General features: G+C 48.6%; 10 protein-coding genes across 10 annotated transcripts in view; 3 read left to right on the top strand and 7 right to left on the bottom strand.

Annotated features, from left to right (window-relative positions):
• Nucleotides 1-16,849, bottom strand: part of LOC125954416 (nuclear hormone receptor FTZ-F1) — a 161,629-nt gene that overhangs the window by 94,512 nt on the left and 50,268 nt on the right. The window lies entirely within an intron of this gene.
• On the bottom strand, nt 1,210-3,799 carry LOC125954464 (probable medium-chain specific acyl-CoA dehydrogenase, mitochondrial). The gene is made up of 4 exons (XM_049684832.1): nt 3,519-3,799; nt 2,537-2,801; nt 2,366-2,466; nt 1,210-2,289 (listed from the first exon to the last, which is right to left on the bottom strand). The coding sequence occupies exons 1-4, from the start codon at nt 3,531-3,533 to the stop codon at nt 1,402-1,404; spliced, it is 1,269 nt and encodes a 422-aa protein (XP_049540789.1). The 5' UTR covers nt 3,534-3,799; the 3' UTR covers nt 1,210-1,401.
• On the bottom strand, nt 4,884-5,792 carry LOC125955699 (brachyurin-like). The gene has a single exon (XM_049686841.1). The coding sequence runs from the start codon at nt 5,790-5,792 to the stop codon at nt 4,884-4,886; it is 909 nt and encodes a 302-aa protein (XP_049542798.1).
• LOC125954488 (brachyurin-like) lies at nt 6,344-7,267 on the top strand. Its single transcript, XM_049684867.1, has one exon. The coding sequence runs from the start codon at nt 6,344-6,346 to the stop codon at nt 7,250-7,252; it is 909 nt and encodes a 302-aa protein (XP_049540824.1). The 3' UTR covers nt 7,253-7,267.
• On the top strand, nt 8,246-9,154 carry LOC125954513 (chymotrypsin BI-like). The gene is made up of 2 exons (XM_049684902.1): nt 8,246-8,538; nt 8,815-9,154. Exons 1-2 carry the CDS (start codon nt 8,246-8,248, stop codon nt 9,152-9,154), a joined length of 633 nt encoding a protein of 210 aa, XP_049540859.1.
• LOC125955698 (brachyurin-like) lies at nt 9,260-10,111 on the bottom strand. The gene has a single exon (XM_049686840.1). It carries the CDS (start codon nt 10,109-10,111, stop codon nt 9,260-9,262), a length of 852 nt encoding a protein of 283 aa, XP_049542797.1.
• Nucleotides 10,874-11,779, bottom strand: LOC125954490 (brachyurin-like). Its single transcript, XM_049684869.1, has one exon. It carries the CDS (start codon nt 11,777-11,779, stop codon nt 10,874-10,876), a length of 906 nt encoding a protein of 301 aa, XP_049540826.1.
• On the top strand, nt 12,943-13,848 carry LOC125954491 (brachyurin-like). Its single transcript, XM_049684870.1, has one exon. The coding sequence runs from the start codon at nt 12,943-12,945 to the stop codon at nt 13,846-13,848; it is 906 nt and encodes a 301-aa protein (XP_049540827.1).
• On the bottom strand, nt 14,866-15,771 carry LOC125954489 (brachyurin-like). The gene has a single exon (XM_049684868.1). The coding sequence runs from the start codon at nt 15,769-15,771 to the stop codon at nt 14,866-14,868; it is 906 nt and encodes a 301-aa protein (XP_049540825.1).
• Nucleotides 16,298-16,849, bottom strand: part of LOC125954421 (staphylococcal nuclease domain-containing protein 1) — a 6,702-nt gene continuing 6,150 nt past the window's right edge. Inside the window, exon 8 of the mRNA XM_049684762.1 lies at nt 16,298-16,849. This exon is cut by the window's right edge and continues 685 nt beyond it. The gene's annotated coding sequence lies outside the window, so the exon portion shown is untranslated.

Genomic DNA, 16,849 nt, shown 5'->3' with positions numbered 1-16,849 from the left:
ACATCACACATCGTGGGCCAAGAGAGGAAAGTGACCGCGAATGTGATGAGGCGCGAGGAAGCGAATGGAAAAGTTGCTGGTAGACGGGAATGGAAGTGGATTGTTTGAAATGCGTCGTTTTTTTTACCTTTTTAATATTTGGTTTTCAGATATTCGTTTTTACTTACAACAGTTTTAGTGGAGCATAGATTGCAGCTCCGCATAATTCATACGCAGTTGCTATTGTTCTCGTAACATATTCCTGGGACCGAAATAACCGAAATACCAGTGCAATGCTTCCCCGTCATCCAATGGAGTTAGACTTGCTAATGGTACAAGATGGTTGAGAAACATTTGAGGACAAGTAAGAGGTACTAAATGACATGATAAGCTTGGATCCTATGTAAGTATACTGCAGTGGAGCTGGTTATGACGACTTAGAAGTTAGATTTTTTTCATCCTGATGATAGCTAGGGATGTAGGAGAATGGAAAAACATCAAAAGGAAGTCTTTATTTACGTCGCAGAAGGTTAAACCGATCTTTATGATGAATATCGTATTTCAACGGTGCGAAGGGAAGTCATCTGCAGAATACCATTTTTAGTACATTTAAATCGATACGTCCAGCGATCAAGGAATGTGTCTTGTGCAATACGATCACACGCATCTACAGCAGGTAAGCAGGTAAGTTGTTCCGGTAGAGCATCTAGAACAGGAGTTGTCTCTGTTTAAAGTGACTATTCGGCGAATCTTCAGTCGGCAGCCGGCTTCGTCCGGGGGGCTGCATTTAAGCGTCACGAGTGAATGATGATTTATTGGCCTTCTTCTCTTTAGCTTCTTCGCCGTACAGGCCTCCACCACCGGTAGTGGATGGACCGGTGGGGGTTGTTCACTTCACGGTTCACGCAACACACGTGCGAACAACGAAGCCGCGAAATGGCGAAGAGGCCAGCGAGCTCAGCTTTATAGCGAATTAATAATTAAAATGAGAATAATCACGTAAAAATGTAAGGAAATCACTTAGTATTAAGCTTAGGTGTATTTCCTTCTCTGGCTTTTACCAAAAAGAGACCAAAAATCGTAGGATCAACTGTTTGTGGCACGCAGCTTGGATGAAATTGCATGCAAGTCGTTTGGAACGGCGTACAGTGCGTGACATATCGATGGCATCCTCTCGGTGTCGAGCTTTCAGATTTCCTTCGAAAAATTTGCATGCTCCCTTCCAGAACGTATTCTTAATAAAAGGTACATTTTTATTCCACCCATTGTATGTGATGTGAAGTGTTTTACAGTCGAGAACGTATGAACAGAATACGAAAGAAAGGACAAGATGGTACAAACTAAAACCCCCCCTAAACAAACATGACCACGGACCTCACCATGGTCCTCACCTTTTCACGACACAGTCAGCGCATGGAAGCCTTAGATTCCACCCTGCTTGGCAGCCTCAATCATGTTACGCGAGATGATCAACCGTTGAATCTGCGAAGTGCCCTCGTAGATCTGGTAAATCTTGGCATCGCGCATCAGCTTCTCGACCGGGTACTCGCTGTTGAAACCATTACCACCGAACACCTGCACCGCATCGCTGGCGATCTTGTTGGCAATATCGGACGCGTAACACTTGGCGATCGAGGCGTAGTAGCTGTTACGCCGTCCCTGATCCACCTCATAGGCCGATTTCATCGTAATGAGCCGCGCCGTCTCAACACCGATCGCCATATCTGCCAGCATAAACGAGACCGCCTGGTGGGCCGCAATCGGCACGCCGAACGTTTTGCGCTCGAGCGCATACTTGAGTGCCTCGTCGAGGCATCGCTGGGCAAGTCCGACGGCACCGGCCGCCACCGGTGGACGCGTCTTGTCGAACGTTCCCATAGCGATCTTGAAGCCGGCACCTTCACCAATCAGCACATTCTCCTTCGGCACACGCACATCCTCGAACGTGATGCCACGCGTATCCGATGCCCGCTGGCCCATGTTTTGCTCCTTACGGCCAGGCGTCAGTCCGGGGGTATCGCGCTCCACAATGAACCCAGTGAACGCCTTCGAGGCCGGTGCTTTCGGGTCCGGATTGGTACGGGCCAGCACGAAATACCAGTTGGCGACGCCACCGTTAGTGATCCACATCTTTTGTCCGTTCAGAATGTACTCGTCACCCTTGCGCTCGGCACGGGTACGGACACCGTTCACATCGGATCCTGCACCCGGTTCCGTTACACAGTAGGCCGCAACGAGCGGTTCCTCCAGCAGACGGCCAAGGTACTTCTTCTTCTGTTCCTTGTTGCCCGCAATGATGACCGGTGTTTGCTAATGAGGAAGCAAGGAGATGGATAGAAATCGTTAGACAATGCAACACAGCCACATGATGAAGCAGCACACTTACTCCCAAGCCACTGGCCTCAATGGCGGTCATGATGCCGGTACAACCGTACGCAAACTGTTCCGCTACGAGGCAGCTCGTTACGATCGACATCTCGGTGCCACCTGTAAGATACAGCAATGATCTCCGCATTAGCAGCCGCCTTCGTCTTATCTCTCCCCTTCTCCCGCATACCAATATCGGCCGGAATGTGGCTGTTGGTGAGACCTAGCTCCCACGCTTTCTTGATGATCTCCCACGGATATTCGCCGGTACGATCATGGTGAGCCGCTACCGGGATGATTTCTTCGCGGACGAATTTCTTGGTCAGTTCCACGATTTCGCGCTGCTCATCGCTCAGAGCAAAACACGGACCGGTCGGTGAGACTTCCAGCGCAGGAGCCGCCTTGGAGGAGAGCGCACGGCACACGGTCGCAGGGCGTGCGGCCAATCGCATAAACTGTAAGCATAAAGAAACGAATAAAATATTAATACGTGAGTTAAGGGCATCGACGATTGCGGAATAAAGTGTCGTCGGTGGTAGTGGTCACTAGCATACCGATTCCGGTCATTTTGCGAACGACAAAGTTTGACAAAGTGCTTAAGGCCACGGTGGGTCGCTTATCTTTTTTTTTTTAACAGGCGGCTAGCAGTAACCACGGCGAGAGATCACAAGACCGCCCAGATAAGACAGTAGCAGTAGCGAGGGGTACCCGAAGCCCGTGTTATCTATCCGACGGTGGCACCGAGGGTCATCGAAGGTAAACCACAAAATCCCTTTTTAAGATCGCGATCACCAATCGAACCCGAATCGGCTTATGGCCTTGTGGCCTGCTTAAAGTAAACCGGATTTTTTGCCAACATCATCCTACACTTGAGTCCTACTTTCACTTTGATGGCCAGTCAGCAAACTTTGCTTCCTACTACATGGTACCGCGATAAGAGCGACGATGATGACTAGCGATAATAGTGAGTCCGACGGTCACAGACCGCGGGTCAAAGTCCATCATGATGAGATGAATTTTGCCAACGACGCGCCCCAGTTTGTATCAACAATCGCACCGGTAGCCCGGGAGGTGGGGGCGAACAACCAGCCAGCCAGCCCAGGATCAAAGGTCAACAGCGCCCCGACAGAGGAAAAAATCCATAACGCACGCAGCATGGGTTTTATGCTTACCTGGGACATGGCCATCTTTGCGGTAAATATGGGTTTTTAACTAAACTTTAAGTACAAAAGAGCAACGAGAATTTCCAACAGCACAACCACGCGAGAACGTTCAAGAAAGAGCTATTTCACAACGTGCGAAGACTCCGGCGGACTGGATGCGAATGCGTGCACTTGCGTCGCTTGTAAAGTGCTCCAAAAGCTTAGTTACTGATTACTTATCAGCAATTAGTAACTCTTTTTTCACAGCGAAAGTTGCGACGAAATTTTTGTTGTCCGATATTTACCACAGAGGTTTGACAGCTGAAACTTGTTTTTTCTTCAGTTCGGTTTTTGGTAAGCGAACAGCGAAAACTTTGCGCTCGAGTGTGTTACGCTCCTTTTACACGGAGCGTCAAAGCAATCAGCAACAGCGTTTGCGCTTCCTGTTAGCGCTTTAGCCGTGGCCACACGGAGCGAAAATTTGCGCGCAAATTTGCACATTAATGCCAAAATGTTTTCGCTTCGATATGTTTACATGGCCGGGTTGAGGAAATTAAAATTGTTTTTTTGAAGAAAAGGATTGAATACACCAGCAATGATCACTCACTGTCGATGTAAACCACAAAAAGAACATATTGTGAGCCCTACCGTTTGCAAAAAGCTTTTACGCTAGGTTTTACGTTCCACGGACCAATAATCGTTTGACAGCATGTAAACGGCAAGCGTAAACGTTTTGGCATTAATTTTTTCGTTTGCGCTAGAGTTTTCGCCCCGTGTGGCCACGGCTTTTCAAATGTTGCACTAAATATTTAGATAGATGTGAAAATTCATAATTTGATTACTTATAAATAAAATTATAGACAAAAATAATTTAAAACACTTTGTGGATCTGTGACATTTATCCACGTTTGCACTGGCCATTTTCGATGCGTTTTCATTTCGTCTAGGAGGGCCTTTAGATAGCATAACTTCAGGGTGTATATTGAGCAATGGAGTGCTTAAATTGAGTTAATGGAGTATTGGAGTGCTTTCAAGTTAAAAACCTATTTAAAATAATTTTATGGCCAAAACTATCAAGTAACAAAACTTAATGACAATCTTAATGACTTCTACCTCTTTGCCCAAGAGTCAACTTCCTTACTTTCGTAGGGAATTAATGAGAACAATGGAATTTACAGATGCACGAGAAAAAATTAAAATCATTGTTCGCTCGTGAAGGTGTATGCGCTTTAATCCGTTTGAAATGATCGTCACACCCAGTATCGAACACGATTTAATGTTATCGAAGTCTAATTTTAATGGCATCGTCTTTTCAGAGACATCGTTACTATCTTCGGATATGCAACAATCATCGAAATAATTTGTATCTACAATGCTTTATGGTTTATTAATAACCTATGGGTTGGCCACAAAGTCCGAGTTCTGCTCAATAAATCCGAGGAAGAAGGAAACACGAGCGTACACTGATGGCATGCCAATGGCACAACCGGCAGCCGATCCGAAGGACACAATACCGATCTGAAGGCTGGCACCACCATCCTGGACAGCCAGGGGGCCACCAGAGTCACCGTTGCAGGCAGAGCGACCGCCTTCTCCGCTCATACACACATTTTGGGGCTGAATCAGAACGTTGTTCCATTGACCAATACAGTCAGCTTCCGTCAACACTGGGTTAGAGGCGAACATCACAACGGGCGAGACAGCCGTCGAAGCGTCCGAGGTACGACCGAATCCGGAAACGGTTCCCATGGATCCTCCGAACTGACGAGTGTCCGAGCGAGCCGGCAGACGAGCTGGTTGGACGCGATCGTTGAAGGTGATCGGCGAGTTCAGACGGACCACGGCGATATCGTTACGAATGTTAGTCGGAGTGTACTGCGGATGAGCAATAATTCCAGCGGTCGAGAAACCGATGCGTTGCTGGGATGGCTCATTCGCATCGAGGCGGTTGTGAGCACCGATGATGGCGGTTCCTGAAGTGGCCAGGGTAGACGCGCCCGAGATGACACAGTGAGCAGCGGTCAGGATGTAGTTGTTGGTCAAGACGGATCCTCCGCACAGACCGGATCCAGTGGGGAAATCGCTCAGCAGAGCAATCTGGTACGGGAACTGTCCAGGAGTCGCTTCCTGGCCATTGGTGACACGATGCGATGGTCTAGCATGACGGTAGATCTGCATCTCCGCCGGCAGACGAGCCCAGTAGTGATCGAACTCCTCGATCGGGCGCACCTTGGACCAATCGATATCGATCCATTCCGCGCTGGCAACAGCGAACAGAGCAACCAAAAGGACGAAGGTTTTCATCTTGACGATTTCGACTGAAAGACTGTCTGAAATGTGCTCCTTTATATACTACCCGTCAGGTAACAGCGTTATCAATGATTTGATAATGTTGTGTTTAATTTTAGCAGAGGAATTCCCAGGCGAAAGATTACAGTTCGTGCGACCAAGGTCACTTCTCGGATCATTAAGATGGAAATTCCAGAAGCGAGCCTCTGATTCATTCTTCCTATTTCACCAGCTAACAGGTGAGCACCAATTAGCTGGATGTACTTGTTGTTGTGTGAGTATCAACTAAGGCCAAGACTATGTTTGTAAATCATTTGTATGGATAGCTACGCACATATCCCTATGCAGGGCAGCTTAGGTGTCTGATGATGGTTTATTATTACGGGTTATCCCCAATGAAGAAAGCAGCGAGTCATCTTCTAATAAGGGTGACAAAGCTTCAATGGGGGAATAACCCATAAACAACGATAAACGTAATCGCGCTACCGTTGTTTGTGATAAGAGCAGCACGTAATTTGTATAAAAGGAATTGAACCAAGAAAGGCTGATCAGTAGAAATCGTCAAGATGAAAACCTTCGTCCTTTTGGTTGCTCTGTTCGCTGTTGCCAGCGCGGAATGGATCGATATCGATTGGTCCAAGGTGCGCCCGATCGAGGAGTTCGATCACTACTGGGCTCGTCTGCCAGCGGAGATGCAGATCTACCGTCACGCTAGACCATCGCATCGTGTCACCAATGGCCAGGAAGCGACTCCTGGACAGTTCCCGTACCAGATTGCTCTGCTGAGCGATTTCCCCACTGGATCCGGTCTGTGCGGAGGATCCGTCTTGACCAACAACTACATCCTGACCGCTGCTCACTGTGTCATCTCGGGCGCGTCTACCCTGGCCACTTCAGGAACCGCCATCATCGGTGCTCACAACCGCCTCGATGCGAATGAGCCATCCCAGCAACGCATCGGTTTCTCGACCGCTGGAATTATTGCTCATCCGCAGTACACTCCGACTAACATTCGTAACGATATCGCCGTGGTCCGTCTGAACTCGCCGATCACCTTCAACGATCGCGTCCAACCAGCTCGTCTGCCGGCTCGCTCGGACACTCGTCAGTTCGGAGGATCCATGGGAACCGTTTCCGGATTCGGTCGTACCTCGGACGCTTCGACGGCTGTCTCGCCCGTTGTGATGTTCACCTCTAACCCAGTGTTGACGGAAGCTGACTGTATTTCTCAGTGGAATAATGTCCTGATCCAGCCCCAAAATGTGTGCATGAGCGGAGAAGGCGGTCGCTCATCGTGCAACGGTGACTCTGGTGGCCCGCTGGCTGTCCAGGATGGTGGTGCCAGCCTCCAGATTGGTGTTGTGTCCTTCGGATCGGCTGCCGGTTGTGCCATTGGCATGCCATCAGTGTACGCCCGTGTTTCCTTCTTCCTCGGATTTATTGAGGAGAACTCGGACTTTGTGGCCAACCCCTAGATTTCGTGATTTCGATTCAACCTATAACTTCAATAAAACTCGTGGAACTCACTAGTTTCAGATTCAATGATTTATGGTTTATTCTTGGGCTCCTGAAGTATTTACATCAACCTTATCCACTCAACGTCTTAACTTACTCGTAAATTCATCAGTCAAAATATTGTATACAGCCTGATTAAGGATCTTAGTAGGTTGTATATGCTCTGTATTGTGTATGGTTCACAATTTTAATTCTTTATTTCAACGAGTATATAAAACGCAGCCGCTCTTTTAGCTTGTTTCACAATGACTACTGTGATGTACGCTCGTCGCGGCTGACTTGATTATTTTCGCAAGGTGCATACATGACACTCTGAATATCCTGCGAAGTTGTTAAAGTGATCCAGATATTTCGTTCTTAATCCAAATGTACACTCGAAAATCATTCGTCATCATATTTATGTAATTTTGGAATCTATTAGCTCAGCCTTTCGAGTCGCACTTATCAATTTGACGGTTCAATAAACCATTACAGTGTGCCTGTAGGTCACCGTGACATTACAAATTTCAGGGTTAGCCTGATTGAACCGATTGAATTGCGCCGCCCGTAAGGAAGGTTGTGTTTGAATTCCAGTCGGTCTGCTATCACGCGCTTGATAGATTTCTATTTTGCTCGGGTTTCCCCGCGTTCCAGTGTACGTAGGTAGCGCTTCGATTAAAAAACGATAATCTCGTTTCCGCCATAGCTCCCGTGCGATACCGATTGATGATGGGCGGGGAACTGGGGACGGTTTAATGATACCGCAACATCACCTCTAGGTGACGAAAACTTAGAAAACCGATTAGCCATAGGAATAAGTGACGTAGTTTTGTGCTTTAAGGTTGGGGCAGCATTAATCTTATCTGCAAGGAGCAGGGCGAAGATATGGCCATGACTCGGACGGTAATGATTGTAACTATAAAAGCAATGCATGCCGACGGTCAACGGTAGACGTTTGAAAACAGTTGGATAGGATGAAAACCTTCGTGCTTCTAGTTGCCTTGTTTGCTGTCGCCAGCGCGGAATGGATCGACATCGATTGGTCCAAGGTGCGCCCGATCGAGGAGTTCGATCACTACTGGGCTCGTCTGCCGGCGGAAATGCAGATCTACCGTCACGCTAGACCATCGCACCGTGTCGTCGGAGGACAGGAGGCGACTCCCGGCCAGTTCCCGTACCAGATTGCTCTGCTGAGCGAGTTCATCATTTCATCTGGACTGTGCGGAGGTTCCGTCTTGACCAACAACTTCATCCTGACCGCTGCTCACTGCGTTGTGACTACTGGTAATATTCAATCCACTGGAGGTCTCGCCGTCATTGGTGCTCACAACCGCCTCGATGCGAATGAGCCATCCCAGCAGCGTATCCGTTTCTCCGGTCCGGGTGTCTTCCCGCATCCGCAGTACTCGAGCGCAAATATTCGTAACGATATCGCCGTGGTTCGCTTGGACACACCGATCGTCTTCAACGATCGCGTCCAGCCAGCTCGTCTGCCGGCTCGCTCGGATACTCGTCAATTTGGAGGAGTTATTGGTACCGTTTCCGGTTTCGGTCGTACCTCGGACGCTTCAACGGCTGTCTCGCCAGTTGTGATGTTCACCTCTAACCCAGTGATGACGGAAGCGGACTGTATTGCTCAATGGAATAACGTTCTGATTGAGCCTCAGAACGTGTGCATGAGCGGAGAAGGCGGTCGCTCTGCCTGCAACGGAGACTCTGGTGGCCCCCTGGCTGTCCAGGATGGTGGTGCCAGCCTTCAGATCGGTATTGTGTCCTTCGGATCCGCTGGCGGCTGTGCCATTGGCATGCCATCAGTGTACGCCCGCGTGTCTCACTTCCTGGCATGGATTGAGGAGACCTCGGACTTCGTTGCCAATCCCTAAAGACTACGGAAGAAAGCTATAAATAAATCACATTTCCTCACGATGAATTTATTACGCCTATTCAATAAGCATATACCTTTGCACTCGTTACTGGTTTTTGATTCTTTAAGCTCTGACTACGTAATCAGTATTGCCCTCGATCCATGACAGAAATTGGATCACTCTTGTATATATCGATGGCAAGCCAATGGAGCATGGATGGCCTCGAGCAGAGGCTATTCCGATCTGCAAGGGTCCTCCGTCTTGAACGACTAGAGCACCACCAGCGTCACCGGCACAAGACGATCGACCGCCATCCCCACTCATGCAAACGTTATCTGGCTGCACAGTCACGTTATCCCATCTGGCCACACAAAATGCATTCATCATGATCGGGTTCGAAGTGTACATCAGCACATCGGAATTTGTACCCGCTTCATCCGCGATACGTCCGAATCCGGCAATAGTTCCAATATGTCCATCGAACTGACGAGTATCTGATCGCGACGGTAGACGAATAGGCTGAACACGGTCATTGAAGGTCATCGGTGAGTTAAGACGGACAATTGCAACGTTGTTACGTCTGTTTGGAAAGTTGCTAACGTAATGCGGATGAGTAACAATTCCAAAAGGTTCGAAGCGAATGCGCTGCTGTGAATGCTCCTGATTGTCACGAATATGAGCACCCATCACAGCGGTACCTCCGGTAGCTTGAACGCCTGAATTGAAGAAGGTGGTTGCCGCCGTCAGGACGTAGTTGACGGTCAAGACGGATCCTCCCGTTACAATGGGATTGGCGTTGTTGGGAAATTCAGTCAGCATGAGGACCTGATACGGAAACTGTCCGGGAATGGCCTCCTCGCCGTTGACGATCCGCCGAGACAGCCCATCGGGAAGATAATTGATGAACTGCAACTTATCAACCCGTCTTGCACTGGCGACAGCGGCCAGACACAACAGAATTACGATTGATTTCATTTTCCACTACAAATTGAACTGATGCATCAAGCCGGTGGGCCTTTTTATACCCGACGTATGACTCATATCTTCCCAGTTAGATATCAAGCCCTGCTAAGCTCCATCGATATCGATACCAACTTAGATTCAGCAGCTAATTGTGCCTCCTACGGCTCCTGCGAAGCAAAACGTGTGTAAAGCACCCAGGGGATAAGAGCGAGGGAAACGGGGCCGTGATACTGCAAATAAACTCCGGCCCCCTTCCCCGTAACTGTATGTTTAAAATAAAGCAAAGGGTGCCTGCAAGTTACGAGTCAATGCGAATTTGGTAAGCTGCGTAGTAGCGCACAATGAGTTGCATCAAAAGGGACAATGCCAAAATCGCTAGATAATCATCCTGCCCTCTGCACAGGCAACTGGTTATTTTTAGTAAGCTATGGCAGCTATGGCAACACTAGCGTTATTAACAATATGAGTTAGTAAGTACCGCAATACGTCTGGTTTAATTTAATAAGGATACATGTTAATGTGTCTCGCGATACCTTTTAAGACGTACAAACTAAATGCACGTTGGGAACTGTTTATCAGTTACGACTATGATCTTTGGAGGATATGCATTCGTGAAGAACTCTCCGTAACTCTTAATAGCAGACCGCGGATTACGTGAAGCTGTAAATTTTCTTGAACAGCGCAAAGCAACGGTTGAAGGCAGAAAAATGAATAGGCTGGGATTGATTGGAATACCGTTGCTTAGGCTCACGGCAGTGGATTTATTTTTATTGTCTAAGCTCGGGCCACGAAGTCCGAGTTGGCCTCAATCCATCCAAGGAAGTGAGACACACGGGCGTACACGGATGGCATGCCGATGGCACAGCCGCCAGCCGATCCGAAGGACACAATACCGATTTGAAGACTGGCACCACCATCCTGGACCGTCAACGGGCCACCAGAGTCTCCGTTGCACGATGATCGACCGTTTGCACCGTTCAGGCAGACGTTCTGGGCCTGAATAAGGGCAGTATTCCAACGGGCAATGCAGTCAGCATTCGTCATGACCGGGTTGGTAACGAAGCGGACAACGGGTGAGACAGCCGTCGAAGCGTCTGATGTACGACCGAATCCGGAAACGGTTCCAGTGAATCCTCCGAACTGACGAGTGTCCGAACGAGCAGGGAGACGAGCAGGCTGGACGCGAGCGTTGAAGGTGATTGGCGAGTTCAGACGGACCACGGCGATATCGTTACGAATGTTGGTCGGATTGTACTGCGGATGAGCACGAATACCGGCCGTCGAGAAGCGGATACGCTGCTGAGTTGCCTCCTGAATGTTACGGTTGTGAGCACCGATGATGGCGGTTCCTCCGGTGGCTAGGGTAGACGCGCCCGAGATGACACAGTGAGCAGCGGTCAGAATGTAGTTGTTGGTCAAGACCGATCCTCCGCACAGTCCGGTTCCAGCGCCAAACTCGCTCAGCAGAGCAATCTGGTACGGGAACTGTCCAGGTGTTGCCTCTTGTCCACCGACGATACGGTGCGACGCTACAGCGTTACGGTAGACCTGCATCTCCGCCGGCAGACGAGCCCAGTAGTGATCGAACTCCTCGATCGGGCGCACCTTGGACCAATCGATGTCGATCCATTCCGCGCTGGCGACAGCAAACAAGGCAACTAGAAGCACGAAGGTTTTCATCTTGCACAACAACTTCTACTGAGCCATGGTTTGCTGGAATGGCCTTTTATACTCGTTTCTAGGTCCTCAACTACCTAAAATTCTCTAGTAAATTCACTCATCTCGCACGCATGCTGATAATTCCAACGATAAGCCTTGCCGCTGTCTTCAATTCGGTATCGGCAGGTCGTAAATGTTTCAAAGTTTCTCAAGAAGCTTCCACGGTGCCACAACAAACGATAAGATAGGCAAACATATGTTGAACAGCAAAATGCGGCTTCCTGGCTAACGGGTGAAGGAGGAAACCTTCGGCTGTAAGCTATGGCTTTGGGTGTATCTGATCCTGTTCGGTCGTAACGCAATTCTTACGGCCATAAAGCGCCCAATTATATTGAACGGTTTATTGCCCCTCAATCCGCCACATTAGTACGATAGCATTCGTACCGGTATGCCAAAAGTGTCGGAACTGATTTCCCGGCTCACTGGTGATACAATTGTGCTGGCTGATAACAAACACGAAAAGCAGCGCGTATGGTGCTTGTAAAAAATGAATAAGCATGCTGCTTGATGTCTTGGTGTTTTCTTTATGATTTTCTTCGGCTTTTGCTACTTCTTCCCGTAGGGTTAACGCGTCATCATCACACTCTTAAGCTACTCCCCATGTGCGCACATGTGCGTAATTAGCCATACACATGATTTACAAACATGGTCTAGGTCTGATATCGATACAGTCGTAAGTATTTCCGACCAATTGGTGTACACACAATAGAAGGATGAGGAAGAGGAGGGTGGCGGGAATCAATTCGATACATTCGAAATATTGGAAGAAACCCATATAATCCAATATAATAAATGTAGGAAGACACCAATACACTTTCAATATTCCGATGTATCGGAAATTGCATGAAGAAAAATCCTTCGATTCTGGGAGTTGGTGGGAGCACAAGGGACAGCAGATATTTCTTCCTCCAGATACTGATAGGGAGAGTGAATCAGTAGCTCGCGTCTGGAATTTCCAGCGCAATACTGCGAGAAATGATTTTGATCGCTCAAAATGCAGCGTTGCACCTGGGAATTACGCAGGAATTATACACCACATTATCAAATCGTTGATAACGTTGTTACCTGACGAGGAGTATATAAAGGAGCGCATTTCAGACTATTATTCAGTCGAAATCTTCAAGATGAAAACCTTCGTGCTTCTAGTTGCCTTGTTTGCTGTCGCCAGCGCGGAATGGATCGACATCGATTGGTCCAAGGTGCGCCCGATCGAGGAGTTCGATCACTACTGGGCTCGTCTGCCGGCGGAGATGCAGGTCTACCGTAACGCTGTAGCGTCGCATCGTATCGTCGGTGGACACGAGGCAACACCTGGCCAGTTCCCGTACCAGATTGCTCTGCTGAGCGAATTTGGCGCTGGAACCGGTCTGTGCGGAGGATCGGTCTTGACCAACAACTACATCCTGACCGCTGCTCACTGTGTCATCTCGGGCGCGTCTACCCTGGCCACCGGAGGAACCGCCATCATCGGTGCTCACAACCGTAACATTCAGGAAGCAACTCAGCAGCGTATCCGCTTCTCGACGGCCGGTATTCGTGCTCATCCACAGTACACTCTGACCAACATTCGTAACGATATCGCCGTGGTCCGTCTGAACTTGCCAATCACCTTCAACGCTCGCGTCCAGCCAGCTCGTCTGCCGGCTCGTTCGGACACTCGTCAGTTCGGAGGATCCATGGGAACCGTTTCCGGATTCGGTCGCACCTCGGACGCTACGCAGGCTACCTCGGCCGTCGTCCGCTTCGTCAGCAACCCGGTCATGACGAATGCTGACTGCATTGCCCGTTGGAATACTGTGTTGATCCAGGCCCAGAACGTGTGTATGAGCGGAGAAGGCGGTCGCTCATCGTGCAACGGTGACTCTGGCGGGCCGCTGGCTGTTCAGGATGGTGGTGCCAGCCTTCAAATCGGTATTGTGTCCTTCGGATCGGCTGGCGGTTGTGCCATCGGCATGCCATCCGTGTACGCCCGTGTGTCTCACTTCCTTGGATGGATTGAGGCCAACTCGGACTTCGTGGCCCGAGCATAGACAATAAAAATGAATCCATTCCTTTCAGCATAATCAACGGTGTTCCAATCAATCTGATTCCATTTATGTGTCTGGTCGTTGTCTTTGTCTTCTATTAGATCTCTATTGCTCCGTGCGGCTTCGTTTACTAAGGCCGCAGAAGTAACTGACAAACATTTATCTACGTGCATGTAGAGATAAAGTTGTGTATCTTTTAAAATAGTGAAAATTGTCAGTGGTGATTCAGTACAGTTCAGTATTAGTATATTACTATTATGTTAGGTCAAATAGGCTGTTAGAAAGACTCTTATATTCGGAATGCATAAAGTATCGGTGTACGGTCGTCGCACAATTATGCCAGCTGACACGATAAGCAGCGAGGTAATGTTAGTAAAGAAGTAATTAAGCGTCAAGCAGCAGACTTTGTGATAAATTCTGCTGCCTTTCTTCTGATCATCATACTGGAAACCAGAAATGTTAGGTTCTTGCGTAGATCCGTTTCTATGCATTATCGGTGCGTTCGTCAGCACTAACCATTTATTTCAGTATCAAATGTTAAGATCTCTCGGAAAAAGAAGAGGCGGTACAGACACCTGGAGCGAAGGAATCGAGGCCAGGATTAAGCCGACAACGAACCAACAAAAAAATCGGAGAATATTTTCTGTTTGTTTTTTCTTGCCTACCTAGTCGGCGTGATCCCCAAAAGAACGTTTAGATGGCGCTAGGTTCGTTGTACAGTGCCAGAGAATACATTATGCGCACTGGGGGTTTTATTGAGGTTCATCTACCGTAATTCTTGCGGTTTCGGCCTAATAGTTATGGCTACGAGAACAAAAAGCAAGACATTTGACTAGAATCATCTTAGTTTGCTTATCATCGCCGCCATTTACATATTTCGCGGACCGAGCATCAATTAGATACTTTTATACGTATAGCTTTAGGATGTATACTACGAGAGGTGAGCTACAGGTCACTTCTTTATGGGATTAGTTGGAACACCGTTGATTATGCTGAAGGGAATGGATTCATTTTTATTGTCTAAGCTCGGGCCACGAAGTCCGAGTTGGCCTCAATCCATCCAAGGAAGTGAGACACACGGGCGTACACGGATGGCATGCCGATGGAACAGCCACCAGACGATCCGAAGGACACAATACCGATCTGGAGGCTGGCACCACCATCCTGGACAGCCAGTGGGCCACCAGAGTCACCGTTGCAGGCAGAGCGACCCCCATCACCACTCATACACACATTTTGGGCCTGGATCAACACAGTGTTCCAACGGGCAATGCAGTCAGCATTCGTCATGACCGGGTTGCTAACGTAACGGACGACGGCCGAGGTGGAACCAGCCACATCCGTGGTACGACCGAATCCGGAAACGGTTCCCATGGATCCTCCGAACTGACGAGTGTCCGAGCGAGCCGGCAGACGAGCTGGCTGGACGCGAGCGTTGAAGGTGATTGGCGAGTTCAGACGAACCACGGCGATATCGTTACGAATGTTGGTCGAAGTGTACTGCGGATGAGGACGAATACCGGCCGTCGAGAAGCGGATGCGCTGCTGAGTTGCCTCCTGAATGTTACGATTGTGAGCACCGATGATGGCGGTTCCTCCGTTGGCCAAGCTAACCCCACCAGAGACAACGCAGTGAGCAGCAGTCAGGATGTAGTTGTTGGTCAAGACGGTTCCTCCGCACAAGCCGGTACTGCCAGTAAACTCACTTAGCAGGGCAATCTGGTACGGAAACTGACCAGGAGTCGCCTCGTGTCCACCGACGATACGGTGCGAAGGGACAGCGTTACGATAGATCTGCATCTCCGCCGGCAGACGAGCCCAATAGTGATCGAACTCCTCGATCGGGCGCACCTTGGACCAATCGATGTCGATCCATTCCGCGCTGGCGACAGCAAACAAGGCAACTAGGAGAACGAAGGTTTTCATCTTGCACAACACTGAGCCATGCTCACCTCTGGCCGCTTTTTATATTCGCTTCTTTGTCCCAAAAATTCTCCGAATTACGTGTAACCAGATATTGACCGTTTTATTGCAATGGATTAAGGCTCAATCCATTACGATAGCATTCGTACGGAAATACCAAAAATGGCGGAACAGATTTCGCTGTTCGGTTGTCGCACGTTTGTGCTAACTGATAGTAGACGCGATAAGCAACGATTTTATTGCTATTATAGAAGAGAAAAAGCGCAGTGATTTCACGGTAGATTCCATTTGGTTTGCTCCAGATAAACAAACTGGAAAACATTTGTTAGGTTCTTACGTGAGTCCATTCGTCAGGGCTAACATCTAATGCAAATTTTGTTCTTTTTAAACAAGGTGTTTTACGAAAAGTGCTGTAATTGGCTTATTATTGTCGCCATTTAAACGCTTATCAAGAACCAAGCAAGTGTAGAAAAGCTTTTCTTATATAGGACCATTCGGATGCAAACAAGCCCAAGCTGCCCGAGAATCGTTACAATGTCAGAATAAACTTTATTTTCACCATGAATTGAACCAAAGGATATAAACAGAAAGGAAAACGATTTTAAAAAAATAGATTCAGTACGATAATCATCAGCAAATATGGAAGATACGAAGGAGCGAGCACGCCGGCACGTGCGCGCCACCCTCCGCGCACTCGTACATAATAATAAACGCAAATCGGTAGTGTAACTAATGGCTAAAATGTGAAACGAAGGGCGTGATCGAAGAGCGGGGTTCAAGCGCTTTGCAGGAACAGGAAAAACCCAAACGGAACCGACGATATTGAACCGATATCATCTCAGCAGCTGCCATCTTCAGTCGTGGTATAGCGGGGCAAACGCACGCACAAAAAGCTCACGGAGGAGGAGAAGGAAATGAGACGCTATCGCACTCCCCCCCCTCATCTCTGGCTCCACCTTCGGCGACGTCTTTCCGACCAGTTGGATTGGATTGGATTGGATGGATCGATGGATGCTGATGCTGATGCGGATGATACGGTGCCTTTTTCGAGAGATCCAACAGCTATCGTCGTTCTTTTTTT

This window comes from Anopheles darlingi, chromosome 3, assembly GCF_943734745.1.
Source record: "Anopheles darlingi chromosome 3, idAnoDarlMG_H_01, whole genome shotgun sequence".
Lineage (NCBI taxonomy): Eukaryota > Metazoa > Arthropoda > Insecta > Diptera > Culicidae > Anopheles > Anopheles darlingi.
Note: the sequence above shows the minus strand (reverse complement) of the source record. Positions and strands in the feature narration are given on the sequence as shown.